Source organism: Pleurodeles waltl, chromosome 2_1 (genome assembly GCF_031143425.1).
Source record: "Pleurodeles waltl isolate 20211129_DDA chromosome 2_1, aPleWal1.hap1.20221129, whole genome shotgun sequence".
Classification (NCBI taxonomy): domain Eukaryota; kingdom Metazoa; phylum Chordata; class Amphibia; order Caudata; family Salamandridae; genus Pleurodeles; species Pleurodeles waltl.
The window spans coordinates 568,127,746-568,155,721 of record NC_090438.1 but is presented as its reverse complement, the minus strand read 5'-3'; the positions used below and the strand labels follow the sequence as shown (position 1 = coordinate 568,155,721).

General features: G+C 44.2%; 1 protein-coding gene across 1 annotated transcript in view; it reads right to left on the bottom strand.

The window, feature by feature from the left end:
- Window positions 1-8,513: 8,513 nt before the first annotated feature.
- Window positions 8,514-27,976, bottom strand: part of MLH1 (mutL homolog 1) — a 340,404-nt gene continuing 320,941 nt past the window's right edge. The window contains exon 19 of the mRNA XM_069215008.1: window positions 8,514-8,781. Coding sequence (XP_069071109.1) covers window positions 8,614-8,781 — 168 coding nt within the window. The 3' untranslated portion in view covers window positions 8,514-8,613. The remainder of the gene's footprint in view (window positions 8,782-27,976) is intronic.

Sequence of the window (27,976 nt, the reverse complement as noted above, 5' to 3'; positions counted from 1 at the left end):
GATGTTTCGGGTCTGAAGCTGTTAGCCGAGGTTTCGGCTCCGAAGCAGAGTGTACTTTTTTCAGATCCAATGGTGTTGGACGTCAACTCGGTTCGGAGGTGGAGGCTTGCATTTTTCGGCTCGACCCCAACACCGAAACAGGCGTGGTAGCCTGTTGAGGGAATGCCCCGGCCTTTTTCGGCGCCAAACCCAAGGGTCGGTTGACAATTAATTTTTTCCAGGCGGAACCATGGCTTAAAAGTAGTGATACACCCAAGGCCTTGCCGGATTTTTAAATTGTTGGTGTTGGGGCAGGTGTACTCACTTATTGCGCTGCTGATATTGCCTGGCTGTCGTCCTCTGATTCCTGCTCGGAGTCGGAGTCTGGGATCGAAACTGCCATTTGTGCCTGTTTTTCGCCAAGGACGTTGGTGGTGGACTTCTTGCACTTCGATCACGTAACGTTTTTTCCGATCGTAAAGACCGACACGCCTCACAGCTTTCTTCTCGATGTTCTGGAGAAAGACAGAGATTACATACCAAGTGTTGGTTGATGTATGGAAACTTGGCGTGGCACAGAGGACAGAATCAGAATGGAGTCTGATCCATTAGCCTATGACGCAGTAGGCCCGAACAGGCCCTAAGAAGGCGGAGGCGCCCGAAAGGGCGTTTACTTGATTCCGACGGTACTATCGGATCGAATGCAGAAGGAAACCGCATTCAAAACAATACCGACAGTATGAGAAAAGTTTGAAAGATTAGAGAATTTCCGAACCAAAAATCCCAGAGCGAGAGGGAACACCTCCGAACCCGATGGCGGAAAGAAAACAATCTAACAAAGCAGTCGATGCCGTGACTTGAAAAAAGACTTCTTTGAAGAAAAACAACTTGTAACACTCTGAGCCCAACACTAGATGGCGATATATGGACAACATGTGTATATGCAGCTACACATGCCATCGAATATATATATTGGAGGATAGGAATATTTTATATGTTAATGTATATATTATATTTTAATGTAAATAGTTTAATATAAAACTTACCTGAACCAATGTGTCCTTATGGTCAGTAGTGTCTGGCCCTTCAATACACCAACCTGCTCTGGTCCTATTACTGATGCTACTTGTTCCTCCAAAGGTGTGAGTTCTATGTTGCACTCAAGTCCAACCCCTTACGGCATAGCAGCATGGCAAATGAGAGCTAAGTCCTCTTTGATAATTCGTTTATAGTTGTGCAAACACTTTTTACACTTCCCTACTATCCTGGCTTTAGGCGCTACTTCATTTATTTTTCCAAGTATAGTTTTCGAAAAAGCAGCTTTCTTTGAGAGAGGGAGTTTGGAAGTAACACATAGCAGAATGTTATGTTCTGTTAGCTAAGATAATAAAATGTATACCTTCTCCTGAGTAAATATCAATTTTCTTTTTCTACATCCCTCCTGTGTTCCTTCCAGGGACACATTCAGCTGGATCCAGTGATACCTGCTGTGTACACAAGTTTCATCAAGCACTAGAGTTTCTGCCATGTTCTAAATCCTTCTATTTGATTTAAGTGATTTTGAATGTTTTTATTTTTTATTTTTTTACTTTCAATGAAGTCAGGAAAACATTAACATAATTTGCAGCCAAAGTGGTCCTGCATTTCTTTGAGAAATAAAGCAACTTTGAAATCAAACACTTATCAGGCAATAAAGTCCCTTGCAGTGTTATGAGAAAATTAAAACAACATCCTTAGTTGCGCTTTTCACCAGGCACTTACTCACAGCATTCATACAATCCACCCGCAGGATGCTTGTGTACAAGCCTTGCACCTCACCGTTCAACACTTCACAAACTGATCTTGGAAACCTAAGTCATGTGTGAATTCCCTTGTGTCCATCCTTTACTGTGTCCTGTAGAAATACATCAATTTAAGCTCTTGTTCAGATACAATGTCAGATCCAGCCACCAGACCCTAGATTTTTTTATAAACAATACAACACAGGGTGTATCAGATTGTAACGTGAAATCAACCCTTGATCTAGATTGTACATAAGTAGTATCTTTCTAGCATGGTTCCCCCACTTTTTGGCCTGTTTGTCAGTGTGTTTGACTGTGTTCATTGGGATCCTGCCATGCAGGACCCCAGTGATTATGCTCTCTCCTTTAAACTTGATTGCTTTTACCTTTTTCCCCCACACAATCGGTATACTGTCCCGTCCCCCCCCATCTAAGTCCCTAGTATATGGTGCCTAGGTACCCAGGGCATTGGGGTACCGGAGATCCCTAAAGGCTGCAGCAGTTATTCTGCTACCCATAGGGAGCCCATGTAAAGGGTTCTGCAGGCCTGCTATTGCAGTCTGTGTTAAATGGGTGCGTGCACCCTTTTCACTACAGGTCACTGCGCCAGGTCACTGTAAGTCACCCTCTGGGGTAGGCCCTCTCAGCCCAGAGGAAAGGGTGCAGGTACCTGTGTGTAAGGGCACCCCTGCACTAGCAGAGGTGCCCCCACAAACTCCAGGCCCATTTTCCCAGACTTTGTGAGTGTGGGGACGCCATTCTGCGCGTGTACTGGACATAGGTGACTACCTATGTCCAGCTATATAATGGCAACTCTGAACCTGGACATGTTTGGTATCAAACGCGTCGGAATCATACCCCAGTACTGTTACAAGTATTGGAAGTATGATTCCATGCACTCTGGGGGCTCCATGGAGGACCCCCTGCATTGTTACCACTAGTCTTACAGGGTTTTCCGGGCAGCCCAAGCTGCAGCCACCCCTCAGACAGGTTTCTGCTCTCCTGCTGCTTGATCTGATCAAGCCCAGGAAGGCAGAACAAAGAATTTCCTATGGGAGAGGGAGGTAACACTCGCTCCCTTTGGAAATAGGTGTTACTGGCTTGGGAGCGGTAGCCTCCCCACGCCACTGGTATGCTTTAAATGACATATTTGGTACCCTCCATGCATAAACCAGTCCACACCGGTTCAGGGACCCCCAGACCCTGCTCTGGTGTGAAACTGCACAACAGAAAGGGGAGTGACAACTCCACTGTCCGTCACACCCAAGGGTGGTGCTCAGAGCTCCTCCAGAGGGTCACTGGGTTCTGCAATCTTGTTTCCAAGGTTGGAAGGGAACTCAGGGAGCATTTGAGTGGCCAGCACAGGCAAGTGTCGTCAGAGCACCCTCCTGATAGGTGCTTACCTGGCTAGGTGACCAATCACCCTTTCAGGGCTATTTAGGGTCTCTCGCTTGGGTGGGTCCTCAGATTCGACTTGCAAGATTCCAGCAGGACTCCTCTGCAACCTCCACTTTGACTTCTGACCTTCTGAACTGCGACTGGAACCTCAAGGACCAGATAAGCTGCCTCCAAGAGAAATAACTCTTCTGCAACATTGTTTCCAGGGCTCCTGCCAGCAATTGCAGCATTTCCACCGGCTGTGCATCCACTGAGAGCGGCGTGTCTTCAGTCTCCACCAGAACAAGGAAGGAATCTCCCTTGGAGTTAAGGAGTCACCCCCCTGCATCCGCAGGCACCTGCTGCAACGACGACCGGCTGTGTGGATCTCCTCTCATTCTAAGCTGCATGGATCCAGCATCACAGGTGGTGGTCCGGAGTAGTCCCCTTTGTCCTCTCTGCTAGCTGTCCAACTCTGGTGGAGGTAAGCCCTTGCCTTCCCATGCAGGACAGTACCCCCCGCATCGCATCTCTTGCAGCTGCCAAGGCTTGTTTGCATCTCCTCCAAGGGATCTGCAGGCGACGTGTAGCTCCAGTCCTCAGCACTCCTTTCTGCAATGCACAGCCCTCTGCGTGGTTCTCCTGCGGCGTGGGATCCCTTTCTGTAGTGCTGCATGGGCTCCTCCTGCGACTTCTGTGTCCCCATCCTGTGGGACTCCTGTGGGTGCAGCCTCTGCTCCTGTGGGCTCTCTCTATCGCCCCCTCTGACTCACTCTCCTGGGTTGAGTCCCCCTGGACCTTGCTGGTCCCTGGCAGCTCCACTTTTCCACTAACCGCAAATTTGCTTTTGCCAAGGCTTGTTGGGGGAATTCTGCACCGACACCTGTCCGCAATCTTCACTCCAGCGCGGGACATCTTCTGCATCCATCACAAACTCTTCTCCGGCTCCAGGGCTGCAGCGCTGACCTGTTCTTCCTCACCGTCGACCAACTCCTGCCAGTACTTTTGGGTGGGTAGTAGCTCCTATTCCTCCTGGACTCCACTGACACTTTTGGACTTGGTCCCTTCTCTCCACAGGTCTTTTTCTCCAGGAATCCACCACTGGTTTCTTGCAGTCTTGTTGGGGTGTCTTCTTTTCCTTCCTTTTGGGTGGTTTGGGGAAATTCCAGTGATTTACTCCTGTTTTCCTGGTCGCAGGGGGTACTGTGTTACTTACCTCTGTGTTGTTCTAGTACTCCCAGCTCCCCTTACGCATCCCTCTTACCTAGGTGGGGGTCCTGTGTTCGCATTCCATTTTTTTAGTGTATGGTTTGGGCTCTGCCCCATGTCCCCTATTGTTTATCTACATTTGCACTTTTCTAACCTTTTCTAACCTTTTCTAGGCCTAATACTGTTTACTAGTGTATATAATTAGTGTATTACTTACCTCCTATTGGAGGGTTGCCCTTCTAGTACTTTGTGATGTTGTGTTCCAAAAAAGAACCTTTATTTTAGTACAACTGTTTTCTTTCAGGTGTGTCAGTGCTGTGTGACTAAAGTGGTTTTGCATGACATTTGCATGTCTCCTAGATACGCCTTGGCTGCTCATCCATAGCTACCTCTAGAGAGTCTGGCTTCTAGACACTGCCTACACTTCACTAAGAGGGGATACCTGGACCTGGTAAATGGTGTAAGTACCTTGGGTACCCACCACACACCAGGCCAGCTTCCTACATAAATCTATTGCACTCAACAAGTATGACTGAGCTACTGCTCTGATATATTAAAGACTCTAACCAGAACAGCTGATTGCTGCTAGTCCGTAAGTGTAATGTTTCATTACTCTAGCCCAGTTACATGTACAAATACTGGGTAACCAGCTCCTGTCATACATGTAGCCCCGCAGATAGGCAGAACTTGACATTTTCAAATGGCTTATACCATTTCTTCATTCACTGTTGTGACTAAAGATTATTTTTTACTGGCTTACAAGATAAACAGAGGATGATCATTGATCCACAGCTTGATAACTAAGATCATCCTGTATTCGTAAAGGACATGTTCTGCCATAAATATCTCAGTGCTAAACAACGGGTGTTTGTTACCCAACTCAGTGGTACTCAAGAAGATGAAATATTGGGTGGATCTGCCATGATCACTGCAGTGGATATGTTAGTCTACTGAACCATCTGACTCAGATGGAGATGCACCGATCAATATCCAAATTAGTGCTTACTCGGGCAGTGCCTTTGTCAATAGATGTATTCTGACAACGATTAACTGCATTACTTAACTTTTTCACACAAATATCCACAATCCCTTCTTGTCACTAATGCTCAACACAAAAACATTGAAATTAGGGCTTGAATGCTGATCTTAAAGGTTGCTGCCCTAACTTCAAAAACCCTTTTAGGGTTACTTCTGGAAAATCGAGATTCTTTATTTCAAATTTATCCTACAGAGTTATCATGTGAAAATGTTCTGACAGGATATATAGATTTAGTGATCTGAGATCTAGGATGGGCCTGAGAGTGCCATCCTTTTTGGGAATTAGAAAGTATAGTGAGTATACTCCTGTTCCTTGTTGAGAATGTGGGACCAATTCTATTGCCTGTTTTAATAGTAGTGATTGTACTTCTTGTTGTAACAGAACATTGTGTTATGGGGACAGTTTGTGATAACGTGGAGGAATGTTTGGGGGGTAGAAATCAATTCTAGGCAACAGCCATTGTGGAAAATTGACAATACCCATTGATCTGTGGTGATATTTTGTCATTGGGAGTGGAACTGCTGGAATCTGCCCCCCCACAGGAGATGTGTGTGGTTGAGGGATGGGGAATAAGTCACTGTTTAGATAGGGCAGTGGCTTGTTTTGAAGTCCGGAACTGGCCGCTAGTTCTAAAGTATTGGCCTCTATAAGACCCTCTAAATCTCCCTCTCTGGTACTACTGTTGCTGTTCCCCTTGTTTTGCCTGGGAGGTAGAAGCCTCTGTGGATTGTGACTTGAATCCTCCTGAATTGTTGTCTGCGAAAGGAGCCCGTATAGGGTGTTGTGTATAAGGCTCTCTTTGCTTTGGCAGTGTCTGAGTCTTTTTTCAGTTTTTCTATGGCTGTGTCGACTTTAGAGCCAAACAGGTGCTTTTTATTAAAAGGCATAATCAGCACTGCCTGCTGTATTTCTGGTTTAAAACCAGAGGAACGTAGCCATGCGTGTCTGCGTATATTGATAGCAGTATTCACGTTTCTAGCTGCTGTATCTGCAGCATCAAGGACAGACCGTATTTGATTATTGCTTATGGCCTGACCCTCTTCCACAATCTGTTGTGCCCTTTTTTGGTGTTCCTTTGGGAGGTGTTGAGGGAGTTCCTGCATGTCATCCCAGTGGGCTCTTTCGTACCTTGCTAGCAAGGCTTGCGAGTTTGCAATTCGCCATTGGTTGGCAGCCTGTTTCGCTACCCTCTTGCCAGCAGCATCGAATGTTATACTCTCCTTGTTGGGGGAGGAGCATTCCCCGACGACTGGCTATTAGCCCCCTTTCTAGCCGCACTTACTACCACCAAGTCTGGAGGAACTTGGTGGGTAATATAATCAGGGTCTGTAGGAGCAGGTTTATATTTTTTATCAATGCGTGGTGTTATTACCCTAGCTTTGACTGGCTCACTGAATATTTGATCTGCATGTTTAATCATGCCAGGTAGCATTGGAAGGCATTTATATTTCGAGTGCGTGGAGGATAGTGTGTTAAAGAGAAAATCCTCTTCTAGGGGCTCAGTGTGCATAAGCACCCCATGGTACGCTGCTGCCCTGGAAATAACCTGTATGTATGCAGGTAGTGTCCTCTGGTGGAGAAGGCTTAGAAGGGTATAAGTCCAGGTCATTGTCAGGGTTAGGATCTGGATCGTAGAGATCCCAAGGATCAACCGTATCACCATGTGAATATTGTGAATGAGTTGGTAAAGGTGGTGGGCTAGATGGTGGTGGCAAAAAAGAAAGTTGTGGTGAGTGAGGGGTAGAAGTATGGGTAGGTAATGGCTTCTCCTTCCATTAATACATGTTTGCTGGTGTGGATTAGTGTCTAATTGTTCTTGAAAGGCCAACATTCTCTTGGTTTGCAGAGGCAGTGCAGTAATTATTCTGCCAGTCTCTTTATGGATGTGAATCCTTGATTGTCTTTCATCCATAATCTCAAGGATAGGATGGATCTCAGTGTCCTCAGAAACATGATCTGAAGGTCTAGAAGACTGTTCATCCAATGATTTTGAGCTCTATTTAAGATGGCTTAAAAGTCCTTGCTCTTCTGAATAAGATTTTTTCGGCTCTGAAGATGGCAGTTTTTTAGGGCCTGAAAATACAGCCGGTTGTTTCAGCTCCGAAGCAGGGCTCCGAGGAGTAAGGATGCTTGTTCGAGTCTGAATAGAACTCTTGATGGATTTACTTGACTCCGATACAGACTGAGGAGTGGCCTTTTTCGACGCCGAACCCGATGGTCGGTCGACAAGAGTCTTTTTTTGGGTCGAACCATGGCTCCCTGGCAGTGGTGTACCCAAGGCTTTTGAGGATTTTTTGTAAGTGGGCATAGGGCAGACGTAACCACGTGCTGACCAGCAGTGATAAGCCTATCTTCTTCGGAGACGGTGACCCTGATGGAATCCACCGTCTGCACCTGTTCCTCCTCCATGGTGTCAAGATGTTTGGTACTCTGGAACGCCATTTCCAATCTTCTGGCTCTCCGATCACGCAGGGAGTTTTTGGATCGAAACGATCAACAGGCCTCACAATTTGCGATTGAGAGAAAGACACAGATTACTTACGAGGTGTTGGTCTGTGTAGGGAAATTTCGCATGGCATCGGGGACAAAATTGAAAAGGAGTCCGATCTATCAGGCTTCAACACAGTAGGGCCGAGTTGGGCACACGCACCCAGAAGTGGGAAATTTAGTTTCCGACGGTACTATCGGTTCGAGGCTAGGTGGAAATGCGATCAGAACTATACCAACGAATAAGGGAGTTTTCTAAAGTTTCCGATTCGAAATCTCGGAGCGAGAGGAAACACGTCCAAACCCGACAGCAAAAAGAAAGCAATCTAACAACAGAGTCCATGCCCATGCGCAGTATGACCAAGAGGAGGAGTCACTCGATCCGGTGACTCCAAAAAGACTCCTTCGAAGAAAAACAACTTGTAACACTCCTAGCCCAACATTAGATGGGGGAATAATGCACAGCATGTGTATCTGCAGCTACACATGCCATCGAACATATATATATATATATATCTATATACATATATAGATATATATATATATATACACACACACACACACACACACTTATATGTCTCTCCTTTCAAAGTATGGTAAGTTATGTGCTGAGTAAAGCTAAATAGAAATATAAAAGATGGTAAAATTAAAACAGATGCTTATTTTATTACAAAACTATTTTTAATATGCACCATAAACATGTATCATAAGCACACAGGAGATTAGACATGAAAAGATACATCAACAGCGTTCAAAAACTTTGTAGAGATCAGACAAGTTTGCAAGCTGTAAAATGTTGCCATCTTCTGTGAAGTGCTTAGGAGGGAGCAAATGTGTCCGAAAAGCTTTGTACAGAACATGTTCAACCTTCCATTTCCATGAATTCCAATTTGATCCAACCTCTGTATCCTGAAAGAGAGGAAGTGTAGGTAAATCTTGCAAAAACATTTATTATTGACCATAAAAGCACCAAAGATGTTGTGTTACCTCCACAAGCAATGCGGGATTTATCTGATTATGTAAAGCGTATGAAAGATGACAGGATAAAACACCACACAAACATTAATAAGACATGCTCTTTCAAACTTCATTATGCAATAACTACCCGAGCAAAGGGAAATCAATGTCAGTGGAGTACAGGGTAAAGTTCCACAGATACCCCATTCCAAAAGATTACAGATGAAACTGTGATAGTGTAAAGGTTCTGCTCGTACTTTCTGTACCTTGCTGCTCCACTTGATACTAAGTCTAGTAGAGGTAGTTGAAAGAGCACAGTGCAGCCCAAGGGTCTCCTGGCACTAACATTGCTGACAAGTTCAATCGAGAAGTATACAACTTAGCGGAAGAGTCAAGTTTTGAGAGATTTCCTGAAAGATAAATGGTTGTGTTCACCCGGAGGAGTTCATCCTTAGGTAATACATCTTTACGATTGCACAGTACTCATCAGTCACCACAGTGAAGTTTCAGGAAGCATCTGTTTTGAGGGTTGATCTCCACTTTGTTACAATAGAGTATATGTATAATGACGTCTGATAGCAGCGGAAAGCAATTTAAATTGCCAGTGCTGCTGAGATCTTCTGAATTATGATTGTCAAGAGTGTGTGGCTGTTTAACTCAATTTACTGGGCCCATTTGCCTGTTCTGAAAGAAATGTGTCACTGAAGCAGGGGGTGTGCATATATGCATTCTTTCAGGTCTTGTAGATTCTTGCAACGGACTGGTGGCAGTACGTATTTCACCGACAGCAATGTACAATGCATTAGTATTGTTTGAAGAATGTACCCACAGTGTAACTGTACACAACTATGACAGACTTGACAGAGAAGTGTATTTCAAAGCGTTGCTGTAGACATACTGTTACTGTGCTATAAAAAAGGTACTTGTCTATAACTGTAAATCTCTAGAATTGATATCTTGCATACATTTTAATTCAAAGCCCAACACTTATCACCATCATGGTAAAAGCAACAGAGTAGCATTACCGATCAGAAGATCAACAACATATGTAACACCAGCACTGCCCATCAACGCCCTGTCCTATGGAGATTGTCCGATTTCCATCTGTTAAAGGCACACATTTAAAACTTACTTTTAATGCTTAAAGTCTGGTTGACTCACAACAAGATTAGTGCGACTATGGTAGGCCATACTGACCGAAGTAGCTCTGCTACTACTTGACTCTTGTTCAGTTTGAAACTGGAATACACTCTCAGCGGAAACCTTTCAAAGATACTTAGAACATGAATTTGATACTTGTCAAACAATGGTAGTTTGATAGAGTATTTGTAGCTTTTATGGGACACTCTAAAAGCTACAATTAAGGCATTTATTGTCAGTTGTTCGATGCATGAAAATAAAACTTATAAACCAACAATGTTGCTGAAAAGAAGGAATGTATACTGACTACTCAAAGTTTAAAGATCCATCCACCCTGATGGAGCTTAAACACTTTAGAATGAAGTTGAACATTTTTGAAAGAATACCTTTTGCATACAAGAATCTTTTTGGAACATGGTGACAAGAACAGAAGACTTTTAGCCTAAGGACTGTGGCAAATTGGGGCTTCTAAGAGAATTAAGTCTATAATTAATGATAATGACACAGGGCTAGTAACACATTGTAATGTTATCTGTATTTTACCCCCAGCTCTATCTTGACCACTGACTCCATTTTGTGCTTAGCTTAGCTTCAAACACCATCATATTGGCGGTGCAGGTATTTTTCAGAGCACAACTTATGCAACATGTTTTTCGCTCCTCTTTCTCACCAAGGCAGGGACATAACATAGAGGTGTGAGGGAGAGATAAGGATGTACCAGAGAATATTTATGGTATGGCAGGGAACAAGTCAGTCCTGGAGCGCACCTTGGGATGTGGCCAATCTCTAAATGTGCTCTTAATACTGACCTGGTACAGCCAGCGATTGACCAACTACTTACTGTATGGGAGGGGGAGTTTCTAACATTCTTCTCTCCAGCTTGTTTAAAGTATATAAGAGGGAAGCTTGATGACCGGAGTTAGACAGAACTCATTTCCGGGAGGGGACACCTTGCTCGGATCCCATTGTGGGTAGTTCTCTCTTATCACGGTTGTTTGGGTTCACGACACAAAGCTGGCAAAGAGATGATGTCCATGTCAAGCCCCATGGTGATGCATTTTTCATTGTTATTTTTAGCTTTGTGTAGTGCATGAATATATAATCACTATATATAGATGTATTATCCATGGTTGAAAGAGTGTATTTTCTTTGTATGTTTCTATGATCATTGTTATTCTACTGCTGTGATTATTTTCAGAAGTTCACTTGTGTTGCTGCATTTGACCTAAACACTCACATTATGCTTTCCCTGTACGAACCGTGAGAAGTGCCTTAATAAATTCATTACTCAGACTAAGAGTGCTGCATTCTTGGCATTCCTTTCATTTTGTCTCCTCTCAGTCTGAAGTACAGCATAACACACATATAGAATGAAGGGTGCATTTATTAGCTATTTCAAGTTGTTACATGCAACTCCGACTTAAATCCCGAAGATTAGGTCAATACCTTCTTTCTAATCAGCTTGTGCTTTCCCAGCACTATGCAGTAAAAAATGATACAAACATAAGATGTCTTTTAGTACGTGTCCTGATCTGACATTGTTGGGTTCCAATGCTGGCAATTTAGGTGTGTAATTGTGGAAGGATAGGCACTATTAATATTGATTTAAAATAATTTAACTAAATACTAGAGTTCAGGCAGGAAGACCTCTGTACGCAGGTAAGCCCAATCCAATTTAATTTAGGGGAGGTATGGACCTCGTATTGTTAGGGAGTTAGTAAAGCTACTCAATTAAAATATATTAATGTTACTTTAGCAGCTGTAGGAACAGTTGTGGAGAAACGTTTGATCAAGTTAATTGATTCTGACATGGCTCAGGGTCAATTTGAGTTTGATGTAGATTTCAGAGTTGGATTAAGGTTTTGTGTAAAGATACTAGGGCACCCATTGTGGTCATTGGTGGTAAGTGTTAGACTGTTCACAATAAAGAGAACTACTTTATCTCCCATTCATGCACTGTTAGAAATTGTTTGTAATAAATTAGAATCTCTGCATCTAACTATAATGTTCTAAAAAGAGCATGAAGAAAATAAGCATTTTAATACGTTATTTGTACGGAAGGGGTTCTCATATCTCTAGCCTGACTCCAAGTTTCTTCCAACTGTCCCATTCCCCACTTTCAACACAGTCTGAATTCCACATTCTCTATAAAAAAGAAAGAACTGACCATGCCAGGAGGGTGAAGTGGAAAAGGAAAGATACCACACACCTCATTACCTGCAAATTCCACTACATCAGTAATGCTCACCTGGGTATGGAACTTTTCTCACCCTTTATTATACTAACACCCAGTCCGAACATATGTGAGTTGTGTCCCCTAAACATATAACCCCACATTATATAAGTGGGAAGCAGGCTGTCTGAACTTGCCTAGGACTACAAAACCCATAAAACCCCATACCAATAAGCTGCAATCTGTTTTTTCCGGTCTAAGGTGAGCGTTTCATTTTGTTTGTATTGCACTTTTTTAGCTGCTTTGTGCTATTTATGCTGTGTTTCAATTAATATATCCATCACGTGCTTTAGCTGTGGTGGGGCAGGTGGTGCTGCAGTCCAGTGCACAAATTAGCTTTCTTAGTTCAGCAGGCTCCCTTCTCGATACTCTGTTCAAGGTGCTTCTTGCAAACGCCATCTGAGGTTGTGTTATGAACACTTCTGTGTCCAACTGTGTTTCCTAAATGGGGCATCTCAACCAGTATCGGTTTCAGTGCATTTGTTCTTACAAAAGTGGCGCTGTGCCTCCCTGTCCTCCTAACAGTGGCATTTCAATGCAATGGGTGAGTGAAGTGGAAGTGTCTTGGTGGTCTCTGCTATAGGAAAGTGCCCCTTTTGACACTGTCACTCCCTGCACTGGTCCCTGCTAACCAGGTCCCTAGTTCCAGTGCTCGTTCCCTAAAGCAAAGTATAAGGTCTCACTGGCTCACACTTTTAGCACCCTTGTAAGTCCCTAGTAAATGGTACCACTGGTAACTAGGGGCCTGGGCTCTAAACGGGGTCCCTAAGGGATGCAGAATGTATTGTGCCACCCTAAGAGACCCTGCTACAAATTGCAAGCAATCTGCCATTGCAGACTGCATGTCATGATGCAAACCATGAGTGAAAACATGACATGTCACACCCATTGAATGCCATGCCCAAGTCACTACATCTAATATATGCCAGTCACCCCTACAGCTGGCCTTGGAGTCCTGACACAGGGTGCATTGTGTTTGATGTGAGGACATATCTGCATGAACAGATATGCCCCTGTGAAGTCTAGACCAATTACTAAGCATTGCAAGTGAGCAGGGAAGCCATCTTAAGGTATGTACTGGGCACTGCTCAATACGAGATACCCAGCTACATAATGGTTTCACTGAAACCTATGGTGTTTGGCTTCAAACACCTTGTCTTAATAAATCCATACTGATTCAAGTATTGGATTTTTATGACATGCACCCAGAGGGCCCCTTAGAGGTGCCCCCTAAAAATCTACTAGTCCTCCAGTGTGCTGACTGGCTGGTATCAACCAGCCTGCCACCATAGGTGAGTTTCTGACCCCCTGGAGGTGAGGGCTTGTGCTCTCAGAGGCCAAAAACAATGCCTGCTCCGGAAGATGGCGTTATCAACTCCTCCAGCAGGATGGCTTATGAAACTGCATACCAAGGCCAGGGACTTCAAGGCCCCTGTCACCTTTGATATGCGGCCCTTGCTTCCCCCACACATGCGAGATGCCACCCCCTGCCCTGAGGCCCATTTGGCACCAGGGTGTACTACTCTACACTCCCCTTAATGCCCCTAAGTACAGTATTTAGGTGCCCCACTGACACCAGGATATCAGATTGGATTGACTGAAGAAAGAAAAGGACAAAGAAGAGTCAAAGGAATGAGAACTGAGGACTGCTGTTGGACTTTTGCATAGACAGCCTAGGAAAAAAAGACAATGCATTTACAAAAAGTGAATGGAATGAATAGAAATCCATCTTTAAAACTGATCTACAAGTGGTAAAAAAAAAAAATCTCTATGGGACTATTTCAGCTATTCGCAAAGACACAGATCAACTTGGAGAAAAAGTGATGGACACTGAGAATGATATGCACAAATAAGCACAAAAGAAATCAGTTCAAGCAGACAAACGTAAGAATCTGGAAAATCAGGCTGACTCCATATAACTAAAATATGAATACCTGGAAAACAGAGTGCATAGAGACAATATACGTGTTCACAATCTCTCAGCAGAAGTATTGGACATTACTATCTACTTGCAAGCCCTGTTCTCCCAGATACTACAGCTGAAAGAAATCGGAGTGAGAGAGCTCGCAGAGTAGGCCCAGGCTCAAATGACTAATATGAGACCAAGAGACATAGTGGCAAAAGTTTTCTTGTAGCTTCAAAAATAATCAGTCTAGTAAGAGGCAAGGAAACGGTCTTCTGTCTACTATGCAGCAGATACACCTTATTGCTACAGGAGCTCTTACAAACCAGTCTCGAAAAACAATGCAAAATAAAAACCCTAATGGACACTGTAAGGAAATGCCTCCTTGGCATGGTTACCTCCTAACATTTTGCCTTTGCTGATGCTAAGTTTTGATTGAAAGTGTGCTGGGACCCTGCTAACCAGGCCCCAGCACCAGTGTTCTTTCCCTAAACTGTAACTTTGTCTCCACAATAGGCACAGCCCTGGCACTCAGGTAAGTCCCTTGTAACTAGTACCCCTGGTACCAAGGGCCCTGATGCCAGGCAAGGTCTCTAAGGGCTGCAGCATGTCTTATGCCACCTTGGGGATCCCTCACTCAGCACATGCACACTGCCTCACGGCTTGTGTGTGCTGGGAGGGAGAAAACGACTAAGTTGACATGGCACTCCCCTCAGAGTGCCATGCCAACTTCACACTGCCTGTGGCATAGGTAAGTCACCCCTCTAGCAGGCCTTACAGCCCTAAGGCAGGGTGCACTATACCACAGGAGAGGGCATACATGCATGAACACTATGCCCCTACAGTGTCTAAGCAAACCCTTAGACATTGTAAGTGCAGGGTAGCCATAAGAGTTTATGGTCTGGGAGTTTGTCAAACACGAACTCCACAGTTCCATAATGGATACACTGAAATCTGGGAAGTTTGGTATCAAACTTCTCCGCACAATAAATGCACACTGATGCCAGTGTGCAATTTATTGTAACACGCACCCAGAGGGCATCTTAGAGATGCCCCCTGAATGCCAATCCGACTTCTAGTGTAGGCTGACCAGTTCCTGCCAGCCTGCCACACACCAGACAAGTTGCTGGCCACATGGGGAGAGTGCCTTTGTCACTCTGTGGCCAGGAACAAAAGCCTGTACTGGGTGGAGGTGCTTCTCACCTCCCCCTGCAGGAACTGTGACACCTGGTGGTAAGCCTCAAAGGCTCACCCCTTTTGTTACAGCGCCCCAGGGCATCCCAGCTAGTGGAGATGCCCGCCCCTCCGGCCACTGCCCCCACTTTTGGCGGCAACGCTGGAGGAGATAATGAGAAAAACAAGGAGGAGTCACCCACCAGTCAGGACAGCCCGTAAGGTGTCCTGAGTTGAGGTGACCCCTGCCTTTAGAAATCCTCCATCTTAGTTTTGGAGGATTCCCCCAATAGGATTAGGGATTTGCCCCCCTCCCCACAGGGAGGAGGCACAAAGAGGGTGTAGCCATCCTCCAGGACAGTAGCCATTGGTTACTGCCCTCCCAGACCTAAACACACCCCTAAAACTAGTATTTAGGGGCACCCCAGAACCAAGGAAATCAGATTCCTGCAACCTGAAGAAACAACGACTGCTGACCTACAAGCCTGCAGAGAAGACAGAAGACGACAACTGCTTTGGCCCCAGCCCTAGCGGCTTGTCTCCTGACTCGAAAACCTGCAACCAGCGACGCATCTGACAGGGACCAGCGACCTCTGAAGCCTCAGAGGACTGCCCTGGACTAAAGGACCAAGAAACTCCCGTGAGTAGCGGCTCTCTTCAAACAACAGCAACTTCTTTGCAACAAAGAAGCAACTTTTAAAGACTTCACGTTTCCCGCTGGAAGCGTGAGACTTTCCACTCTGCACCAGACGCCCCCGGCTCGAGATCCAGAGAACAAACACCACAGGGAGGACTCCCCGGCGACTGCGACCCCGTGAGTAGCCCGAGACGACCCCTCTGGACCTCCACAGCGACGCCTGCAGAGAGAATCCAGAGGCTCCCCCTGACCGCGACTGCCTGTAACAAGGGACCCGACGCCTGGAACCAGCACTGCACCCGCAGCCCCCAGGTCCTGAAGGAACCGAACCTCAGTGCAGGAGTGACCCCAGGTGACCCTCTGCCTAGCCCAGGAGGAGGCTGTAGAAGCCCCCCGTGCCTGCCTGCACCGCTAGAGTAACCCCCTGGGTCCCTCCATTGAATCCTATTCAAAACCCGACGCCTGCTTTGCACGCTGCACCTGGCCGCCCCTGTGCTGCTGAGGGTGTGTTTTGTGTGCCTACTCGTGCCCCCCCCACCCCCCAGTGCTCTACAAAACCCCCCTTGTCTGCCCCCGAGGACGTGGGTACTTACCTGCTGGCAGACTGGAACCGGAGCACCCCTGTTCTCCATAGGCGCCTATGTGTTTTGGGTACCTCTTTGACCTCTGCACCTTACAGGCCCTGAGCTGCTGGTGTGGTAACTTTGGGGTTGCCTTGAACCCCCAACAGTGGGATGCCTATGCCCAGGAACTGAGACTTGTGTCTAGTGTCTTACTTACCTCACAATCTAACCTTTACTTACCTCCCCACAGGAACTGTTGATATTGCACAGTGTCCACTTTTAAAATAGCTTATTTCCATTTTAACAAAGACTGTATATGATATTGCTTTTATTCAAAGTTCCCAACTTACCTGTGTGAAGTACCTTGCATTTTATCTGTTTACTTCAAATCTTGAACCTGTGGTTCTTAAAATAAACTAAGAAAATATATTTTTCTATATAAAAACCTATTGGCCTGGAGTAAGTCTTTGAGTGTGTGTTCCTCATTTATTGCCTGTGTGTGTACAACAAATGCTTAACACTACCCTCTGATAAGCCTACTGCTCGACCACACTATCACAAAATAGAGCATTAGAATCATCTAATTTTGCCACTATCTTACCTCTCAGGGGAACCCTTGGACTCTATGCACACTATTTCTTACTTTGAAATAGTATATACAGAGCCAACTTCCTACAGACACTCTGAATGGAGCCAAGATCAGCTCCGGATCGACCTTTCTCTGCATTCTGGCTTTTACAGTGTAGGGGACACAACAGTAGCTGAAGGTCTTAACATTTTGGGGCTTGATTCAAATTCTCAGAACTCAAGGTGCAGACAGGAGACAGGTACAGTTAACGGAGCCAAGGGACGTTCACCTCACCAATCAAGTTGAGCCAGTAGGGGCCAACAAAAATGACATGGACGGAAAAACTTGACTCCATTTGATATTCTCTAACAGCCCACTGTCTGAAACCTAATAAGGCCTAGTAAGATTCCCCAGGACTATATATAACACAATAAAAGACCTTGATAATGATGTCCTCACATGTAGAACCCCGTACTATAACTATCTCCAGTAGGGGAGACGATTACTGATACTTCAGAGACCAGCGGTACTGAACCCACTGAGGGTTGATGTTTATTTTTTCCAGTTCGTTTTTTATTTACTGCATCGTTTTTTTCTTTTTCGAAACCTTTATTTTCATCTTTACAAAGTTAGGTGGCCATCCATAAACTACATAGCATATCCTACACATACAGGTTGGGTAACAACATGTGTAACAGTAGATGCAGTGACAATTGTATTTTGTCTTACAGGGTACATTTAGTTAGTGCAGCATACATGAGACGGGCTAAGCCCTCACATAAAAGTCAAATGTTTGCATAGTAGTCTTAACAATCCGTTTTAGTCATGGACTACTTCCAAGCCGGGCGAGATGTGCAGAGCGGGCCCATTTGTCTCTTAGCTTTTCAACGCAAGTTTTGTTTACTACATTGTTGAGACCTTCGCTGGGGACTCTACATTCTTTTGCTACCTTCCATGTTAAAGAAAGCATTGAAAAGATATGTTTTAAATATCATTAAGAAACTGATGATGGGGAGAGGGGAATACTTGGTTGCACGAATGATACACAAGACATAATTATCTGTACCCTTGGACACCACCTGACTCACCCCTGGCAAACTACAGGTCCTTTCATTGAGTGTCAAGGGGCTTAATTTCCATTTCAAAATAAAGAAAATTCACACTTACCTCATATCACAAAGCAGAAGTTGTGACGCTTCCAGAAACCCACTGATGTCAGGTGATTCATATGGTTTCCATTAAAAATATAACTCACAGTAATACTACTCCAATCCCCACAAAAAAGCCAGCAGCAGCACCAGATTATTAGCAAAGATCTTTACCATACTGATCACAGACATCCTCCTCATAGACAAAGAACGGAGATTTGTGATGAGAAAAGAAATCTTGAAAGGAGAATTGCGTCAAAATACACACTAAACCACTCCCCGGATAGATTTCTGGGAAAAGACCCTCAAACACTGAAGGGATTTAAAGAAGGACTGGCAGCCCTCAATGTGGACTTCAATACAGTCCAACCTGGACAGAAGCAACTTGGCCACTACCAGTGAAATGGCAAAAAAACACATAGGACACATTTAAAGAATTGGGGCAAGTAAATGCAATGAGGGCACTGCATTACAAGATAAGAATTATACATTTCACTAAATCATCCAGATCTTATTTGAGAATCAACATGATTTTATCTCAAACATGGTAATGTCCTCTGTGACAGATACAGGGAATGACGCCATAGTGGTCTCAGACCATGCCCATATTTACTTAACAATACACCGGAGCCCCAGCAATGTAGAGAAAGATGCTGGAGACTTGGGAAATACCTACTGCAAGACTTAGTTAACAGAGCCGAAATAGCATCAAAGACGACTACATGAACACCAACCAAATGAGAGACATACCCGGGTACTTACTGGGATGCTGTTAAAGCCATTCTTAGAATAAAGAGGATTGGTATACCAAGCAAGAAAGATTTCTAGTGCAAGATAAACTGGAAAAGAGGCTAAAACAAGCAAAGCATAAGCATAAAAAACTGGATCTAAAGCAGATCTCAAAATGTTCGCTAATATAAGAGGGTCAACTGCGTACCTTTCAGATAAACAAGGCAGAAAGGATATGACTATTGCTTGAAAGTAGGATATACAATGTGGGCGACAAAGCACATCAGATATTAGCAAACAAACTAAAACAGATAAACCAAAGATAGCACATTTGGTTTACGAAACCTACATGGCAATATTACTTATGGCCCAAGAGATAGGGCTAATCTATTCAAACACTACTAAAGTCAATTAAACACACAAGAGGAAATCATACTTCAGCCTATTCAACACTACCTGCAGAATATGTGTCAACCCAGCTTCCCTTCCCCAGCTCCCGTTGATGAGACAGAGATCAAGAATATGATCAAAAACCTTAATTCAAACAAAAGACTGAGGCCCAATGGTTTTGGAGGAGAATTCTATAAACACAAGGCAAATATATATATACACTAATCCTAGAAGACACATGCGACTTATTTCACACTAACTACAGGGCTACCCCATCGATAGGAAGCAGCCACTATAATGGTAAACCCCAGACCAGGCACGATCACACGGAGAGTTTGTCCTATGGACCAATCATGCCATAGATCGGATCTATATCAAAATTGTAGCACTATGACTGACCCTCATTCTACCCCAGCGGATCCATGAGGAACAATCATGGGCCACCTTAAAGAAAAGACCACACGTAAAGCGCTAACCGAAAAAGCCTTCCACATGGAGGGCTAGAAATTTATGAGAACAATATTCCAAAGGTTTGGTTTTGGGGAGACCTTTATACATATGATCTTGGCTGCATATCAAATATCCAAAGCTACAGTACTCGGCTTGGTTCGCCTTCTGATACTCTATACCTGCAATAAACTAGAGTGCTCCCTCTCCCTTCTACTTTATGAAATGGTTAAAGAACTACATACATATACACACACACACACACACCTCCCCCGCCCCGAAATGTAACATCCTATTAAATGCTAGGAGAGGCTTTGTAGGGATCTATATAGATACAATCTATCTACGCACCACAGGAAATTGGCAATAAATCTAATACAGGTTGGTAACTTGCCTGGAAGGTTACAGAAAATGTTCCCACATAGACCCAGAATAAATGTTGGAGATGTGCTCTGAAAGGTACCCAGGTTGCGTGTCTGGTGGAGCTGTCCAAGGGTTTTTGAAAGGAAGCTCTGGCAGCTAAATAGAAAAGGACAGCTTTTCCAATACTGGCTAAACCAGAAGTAACAACACTGGGGTCCCACCCAACAGACTGGAAGGAGGGAATTCTAGGTAATTGGCAACTGACTTACAACCGTTTGCTGATAGCAAGAATTAGTATTGCAGGATACTGGAAGCAGCCTTTAATCCCAAGCAGCACACATGGTGTTAACACAATTGGGAAACCACGTGTCCTTGGAAAAACTGATTGCCCACATGGACAAGGACAAAGAGAACCTTATAAAAACATGGCAACCAGTGCTGTTGTATATGGGAGATGAATGTGGAGAGTTGGCATGCCCACCTAGTTTACAATTGCTAAGAGTGTGCAATGGCCAATAAAGACTAGAGGTCGTCTGGAGAAATATAGGAGCACAAATATATTTGTAAAACCATTCTTTTTCCCCTTACTGTGTTTCATCAGAAGTAGAAAGCATCCTAGACTATTTGTGTAGACAGGGAGGTGGGTATTACCTGTTGTAACTATTATGCTGTAAAAGCTGCAACTTTATTGATACTGTGTTGACACTTATGAACATTTAATCAAATGTATTTAAAAAAATGATTACAGTTTCCACTCTAAACTGTCAAATCCTTTTTCCTTTAAAAGCTCAAAAACTCTAACAAACCCAATATCATGCTATTGCTTAGCATTTCCTGCTACTAAAATGTCATTCTCAAAAGTAGGTAACCCAGAAAATCTCAAAGAAAGCTAATGCAACATTCTCTAAATTCTGATGTAGTAACCAAGGCCACATGGCACCACACAGAAACTGAACAATACTTCCTGTGTGAAGAAGGCAGTCTGTTTCCTAGACCGATGACGCAGGTCTACCTGGTGATAGGGTAAGAAAGGTACTTGCATTCCCCCAAAGGAATGGCCATTTTACCTACATTAGGTAACATCACAGTTTAAAAAACACAGCCTATTTTATAGAGATTACCCAGCTTTTTAAAAACTGTGATCAAAACTAGTTTATTGGAATGCCCTCTGTATTATTAAAACAAGTAGCAATTTACTTCTTCAGTTGTCCAAACACTGGTGCTAGGAACATTTTGCATTCACAGTAGACCGGACCGCAGCATATTACTCAAGCTAATTTTTAGGGTCGAGTCTGCGTCGCATGCGTTTCGCTAAGCGAGACGCTTTAGGAATTAAAAAGGGCTCAGAGCTCCGTCCACGTCACGACAGTGTCTTTCATTGGTTCGTGGGCTTGCCTGTTAGAATCTGCTTGATTTCATTAGAGGAAGGCCCGCATACGTCATGCCTTTTCCGGGGGTTAGCCCTCCTCGAGCGCATCGACCAAGTACAGAAAACATACGAGGTTCGCTGTTTTCCTCCGGTTCATGGACTACTTTTTCTCTATTTTCGCAGCACGATCTCGTTTGGCAGAAGTCGAGCGCTTTGCATAATATCGATCCTGTTACACAGTTAATTGCACTTTTTCCGGTTACGTATATAATTGCACTTTTGCTGATAGGTTTCATTACGAGTGAAAAGTCTGGTTAGGAGTTTACAAAGCTATTAGCTCTAACGCAAGCAAACGCGAGACCCGTTGCATTGCAAATGCTCGTTCATTTTTGTATTTGCAAAATCGGCAGGTGGTATTTTGCCTTTTGTGTCTCCATGAGTGCACATCCTCCCCTGCATCAAAACTTTGTATGAAGTAGATATTGGATTCCGGTCTCCCACAAAATATCAAGTTTGTGAAATAATGACAAGGTTTCGTCAGTATTACAAAGACTTGTACACCTCCAAAATTGCCCCAGATCTGGTGGCACTGATGGACTATCTGTCATATATAAAACTACCACGGCTAGCAGCCGCGGATAGGGATGTCCTCTTGGCGCCTCTGACTTCGGAGGAGATGGGCTGGGCTCTGGGGAGTATGGCAGAGGGAAAGGCTCCGGGACCGGATGGGTTGACTGCAAAGTTTTACAAGGCCTTCAAAGATATTTTGCTCCCACATCTAAGTAAAGTTTATGAAAGGATGGTGGAGGACGGTATAATGCTTCCCTCCATGCGGGAAGCCATGTTGAGCACACTACCAAAGCCAGGTAAATCACCTGAGCAGTGCTCGTCCTATCGCCCATTGTCTCTGATGAATGTAGACACCAAAATGTATGCAAAAATCCTTGCTGATAGGCTGCCTCATTCTTGCCGACACTGGTCCAACCAGAGCAGTCGGGATTTGTCTGAGGCCGTAGTCTTACTGCTAACCTTCGTACGCTGCTCGGTGTGATGCAAAATGTAGACCCGAAAGTAAAAGCTGTAGTGATCTTTCTGGAAGCTGAGAAGGCGTTTTACTCTGTTGAGTGGCACTTCATGAAGGCAATACTAAAGCGAATGGGGGTGGGGGATATATATATAAGAATAGTGATGACACTGTATAGGGAGCCTCTGGCCAGGCTGCGGATCAAGGGCACGGTTTCGGACGCTTTCCAGATAACAAGAGGCACCAGGCAGGGGTGCTCACTGTCGCCGCTGCTGTATGCTACAGTTGCAGAACCCTTGGCATGGGTACTGAGGGAGTATCACAGCCATAGAGGCCTACAATTTCAGAACTACAGACCGGTGCTCTCTGCCTATGCGGATGACACTTTGCTGTATGTCCGGAACCCCAACACAATGTGGTGCCGATTTTGAGGGAAATAATAAAATAGGGTGCCTATTCAGGATTACGGATCAACTGGGGGAAGTCGATTATGTTCCCCCTTAACACCAGTCACAACGCCAGTGGCAACAGAATTCCCGCTTCAGTGGGAAACGGGGCCAGTTCGATACCTAGGCATCCATGTACACACAGATCCAAAGATAGTTCAGGTAGTTAATTATGAAACAGCAATTCAGACACTAACGAAAGATGTTGAAAGATGGATCAGGCTGCCATTGTCACTGGGGGAAGAATAGTGCAAATGAAGATGGTAGTGCTCCAAAGATTCCTGTTCCTTTTCCAGAACATACCCATGTTGCTCTCTCAGACATTTTTTGTAGCCCTAAGGGCGATGTGTATCAGGTTGGCCTGGGCTGGGAAGCAGCCAAGAGATACGTGGAGGACTTTGACCCTGCCGTATGAGATGGGCGGATTAAACGCACCAGACCTGGAGCTCTATTATAGGGCAGCACATGCTGCGTTTTCCCACACATGGGTACACGGGTCCCGAGAGTTGCCCTTTTTAAAAACTGAACGGGAACTGGCTGCCCCAGACCCTCTGCCGAGTAACATTTCCTGTCCCCGTTAGAAGACTCGGAGTGTTCGCATTACTGAATGCCACCACTTGTGCTTGGCATGTCTTCACACAGACAGGGGCTTGTTCTCCTATACTCTCCACAAGTACCGCTGAGGTGGTGTACATGGTATACTCTGTGGAGAGACGGAGGATTCCATGTGTAAACTGACAATCACGACAATGAGGATTTCTTCCGAGAAGGGAGCATGGACACATGGGAGTATATCGTGGAACGGGTAGACAGGACTACTCCCCTTTTAAAATATCAGTACTACCGGGCCTGACATGCAATGGGAGCATTACTGGGGGAGGAGATGAGAGCTTCCGGAGGTACGACCCCGGTCTTTGGTGCTCACTGAGGCACAGCCACGGCGCTTGATATCCCAGCTGTATGCATACACACAAAAAGAAAGTACACATGAACTCACAAAGGCACGACTTGAGTAGCAGCGGGATCTGGGGGTGCAGCTCACAGACGAGCAGTGGCAGTATTGCTGTTCAAAAACTCATGAGGTATCCCTAAATGGCAGACACCGCCTGATACATTTTAAATACATCAACAGAGTATATAACACTCCCATGAGGCTACATAGATATGGACTGTGCTCAGATGCCAGGTGTCCAAGATGCGGAGAGGACCAGGCTGACTTTCTCCATATGGCATGGATGTGCCCCGGGGTTTATCGCTTTTGGGACCAAGTACTCACTGAACTAGAGAACATAGGAGGGCACAGGCTAGATCATGAGCCACTTTTGGCATTACTATGCTGGGACAGGGGAGTACCAAAATTGAGTCGCCGAGTTACGGCAATCGGGCTGCTGCTAGCATAATGACGCATAGCAATGAGATGGGACCGGGGTCCAGTACCCACAATATCCGAATGGCATAGAGATATGGTATATTGCGATACGCAGACAGATGCATACAACGAGCTGGCACCCCCTACCAGTAGACCAGCACCATACTGGGATATATACAAACAATACTTATTTGGTAAAGAAACGGGAGAACCAGAGGGTGGGATACTGAATGAGGAAAGGACTAGCATTTCCTAAGCACACACCACCACCTTTGGATGCTTGACGGCGACCTACCAGAGACCGTCAGATGTGAGTGGATGAATAAGGGGCGGGGGGAGAGCACAGGAGTCCTGCACCGCATGATATACACACACTTAGATAAACCACACAATGTACTACGTTTGCAGAGATGTAATGTATACGGAGATATGCCACATAAGATGTAATGTGTGTTGCTGTGCTCATTAGTTTAACACTCTACGTACCGCAATTTTAAGAATGGAATGTATACTGGGACGTGCCATTAAGATGTACTGTGTGTTGATGTACCCACTTGCTGTGATCATTTGTATGAAAAGTATAAATAAAATTGAAAAAATATATATATATCAAGTTTGTGGTGTAGTTGGGACTTATGGTCTATTTTTCAAGATGGATAGATGATTACTTTTTGAAGTATTTATGATGTTTTTTAAGTGAGATTTTGCTTCCATAAAGAGGCCATCTTAAGCTTTTATATGAGAGATTCAACAGTGGGATGACAAGGAGTGTTGTTTAAGTAGTTAGGCCAATTAAATTCCTTCCCAAAGGAACGCTCTGAATGAACTTGAACACGCACATGTAGTTTCAAACCAACACCTTAATAAAGTATCATTTTGTGCAAATGATTGATCGAATATATTAAATTCTATTCAGATTTATTACTAGCTGGTTGATTGAGGAAGCAGGAAGTCCGATCTATATAACTTTCTTTGGGACTTATTTTGACAAGAATAGATAGCCACACATTAGGGATGGCATTTTGTGTTAATTACTTTAAGCAGTGGTGATATTGATGATCCGTCGAATTGCCTGATAATTTTATGAATGTGAATATTAATAATATAACTTTATTCTCCAAAGCTTGAAGGTGCAGACCAAATTTTCCTTTTGGTTGCAATGTTACCCCTACGCATTCGTAAAACTAGGAGATCAAAACTGATTTTCTGTCTGAATTCCAAGTGTACTCTGCATTGCAACATCTTAAAACTCAATACTTTAGCCTTTCATGACTGAGATCAAGTTTTCTTACTGCACAGTATAAGTAAAGTTTGTTTAAAGTATGTTGCAAACCAACAAAAGAAGTGTTGTCAGCAAACTACTTTAATGGCGCCAGGTGCCCTATCAACTTAAGGGGACTGGCTCTTGGGGTAGTTAACGTCTCTGATGTATGCCACATATAGATTTAATAAAAGTGGAGCTAAAACACATCTTTGTTTGGGGACTTTATTTATGAATATTTTATCGCTGTGGAGGTGAATCTACTGAGGGTTGATGTCTGTAAGGTCAAGCAATGTTCAAGTGGAACAAGGAAGGCAGTAGCACACCTAATAAGATGGCAGACCTCTGGCTGGCGCTTCCCTCAGTCTTGGATCTGGCCAGAATCCTGGAGAAAAAAGCCAAAGGCAGGTCACAACAGAATAATCTCAGATTTGAAAGATTCCTTGAGAAAGTAGAGGGTGAGAACGCAGATCTTTTTATAGCGAAATGTATAAACTAAACGCTAAGGCCAGAAGAACTGTCTTCCATTTTCACATTAGAGAGAGCACATAGAGCCAAGACTCCACCACAACTGCTGGAAACCCCTCCAAGTAGTCTCATAACTGCACACGATGAGGAAGAAGAGCGACCAGCTGTATGAGTCCCATACTATCAGAGTATTCCCAGACAATGTCTAAAAGGTCAAGCAACTAAGGATATCATTTGTGCAGGTGACGCCCAAATTAAAAGAGGTAAGCTTAAATTATATGCTCTTATTTCCAGCCAAGCAAAGAGTCTTCTTCAATGGCAAGACCTACCTTTTTCAACACACCTGAAGAGATTTGAGAATGGCTGGAAATGGGCAGTGGTTCATGAAGACCCCAAAGGTCAGGGGAAACAGCCACGTCCTGCGGGAGCTTGTGGCAATCTAACAAAATCACAGACAGCCAACAGAGGAAGATGCCCTCACTGGGGGAGGATCCATTATTAGTGATACAACAAAATGGTACAATTAGCTTAGCGTGGCAATCAAACTGGGGATATGCAGGAAGTCAATAGGCAATCCTGCAAAAGGACCTTCGGAACAACAAAGAACTCAACGTGGTCTAAAGACAGAACTGCATCTGAGACTAATCAAGTCACCAGTGACATAGCAGGCAGGCTAGATATGGATATGTGCAAGGTGGTGGACAAGGTGCCTCACACTCAATAAGTATTGTAAATGACTAATTGCGAGGGATTATGCAACAAAGGGAAATCTGAATATGGAAAGTCATAGATTTCTTGAAAATAAACCTGCCCTCTTTAAGCAACTAAGAGTAATGCTAGTTAACTGGAATAGGTTCATGTCACAAATAAGCATGAGAGTTCTCGAATCTAGGGTTACTTAAGTGGGGAAATGACAGAGACTGTAACAGTTCTAAAGACACAGTATTAGAATAAAAGCGCTGTAGGGCGGTTTTTTCACCATGATAAGTGGGACTATTGCAGCTGGCCTGGTGTTAAGGACTCAGTCTCACTGCATAGTGTACGAACGTTAGCATGGGACAGCGTGCCTCACATGAACAGATGAATACATGGCGTTTTAAAACAACTCTGTTATAACTCACTGGCTAGAAAATAGGAAAACACCAGTTGTTTTAAGTGTGTTTACCCAGAGGGGTAAGGTAAGAGTTTTTCATGTAAGCGCAGTATCAGACACAGGCACTCTAGTGACAAAATAACATGGTGGAGGTTCACACCATCTCAGGACGCTAAGAAAGGTGACGAGAGTAAAAGGATGCTTGCCCTGAGAGGGCGGTCCTCGCAGGAATATTTGTTTGTACATACACATGGTGGCAGCCAGGACTGTTACCAAGACTAAAACAATACAAAAGGTCACCTACTTCTGCTCTATTGCTCCCCTACATAGATATACCAATAGCTAGGTTGGGACACTTCAACTGTGTCCTGGACGGTGACCTATACCGACACCCACCAAGACTTCAAGACTTCATACCAAACCCGCAATGTCTGGTGCCCTCTCTGAAAGGACAGGGCTGCTTCTGTTGATATGTGTCAGAATACTCATGTTATGTCGCAACTCAGCAAATATTTAATAGGTAAGACAGATCTTTAATGTCACAAGACTTTGCTACAAGTGTAAATGTAGGATATTATTATCTTAATTAGTTACTCTTAGATTATTCACTAATACTTACATAATATAAAGGAGACAGATAAAATGCTAGAACAGAAACATGGAAATTAAACACAGAAGCTCTAAGGGACATGGTCTTTCTCATATAGAAGCAGCAAGCCAAAGAGTCCTACATAAAGTTAAAAGGGGCAAGTCCTTCACTAGAGCAAATGCTATGTCCTAAAGGTTGTGATCACAGGAAGTGCACATGTAAAGTATGTGGGAA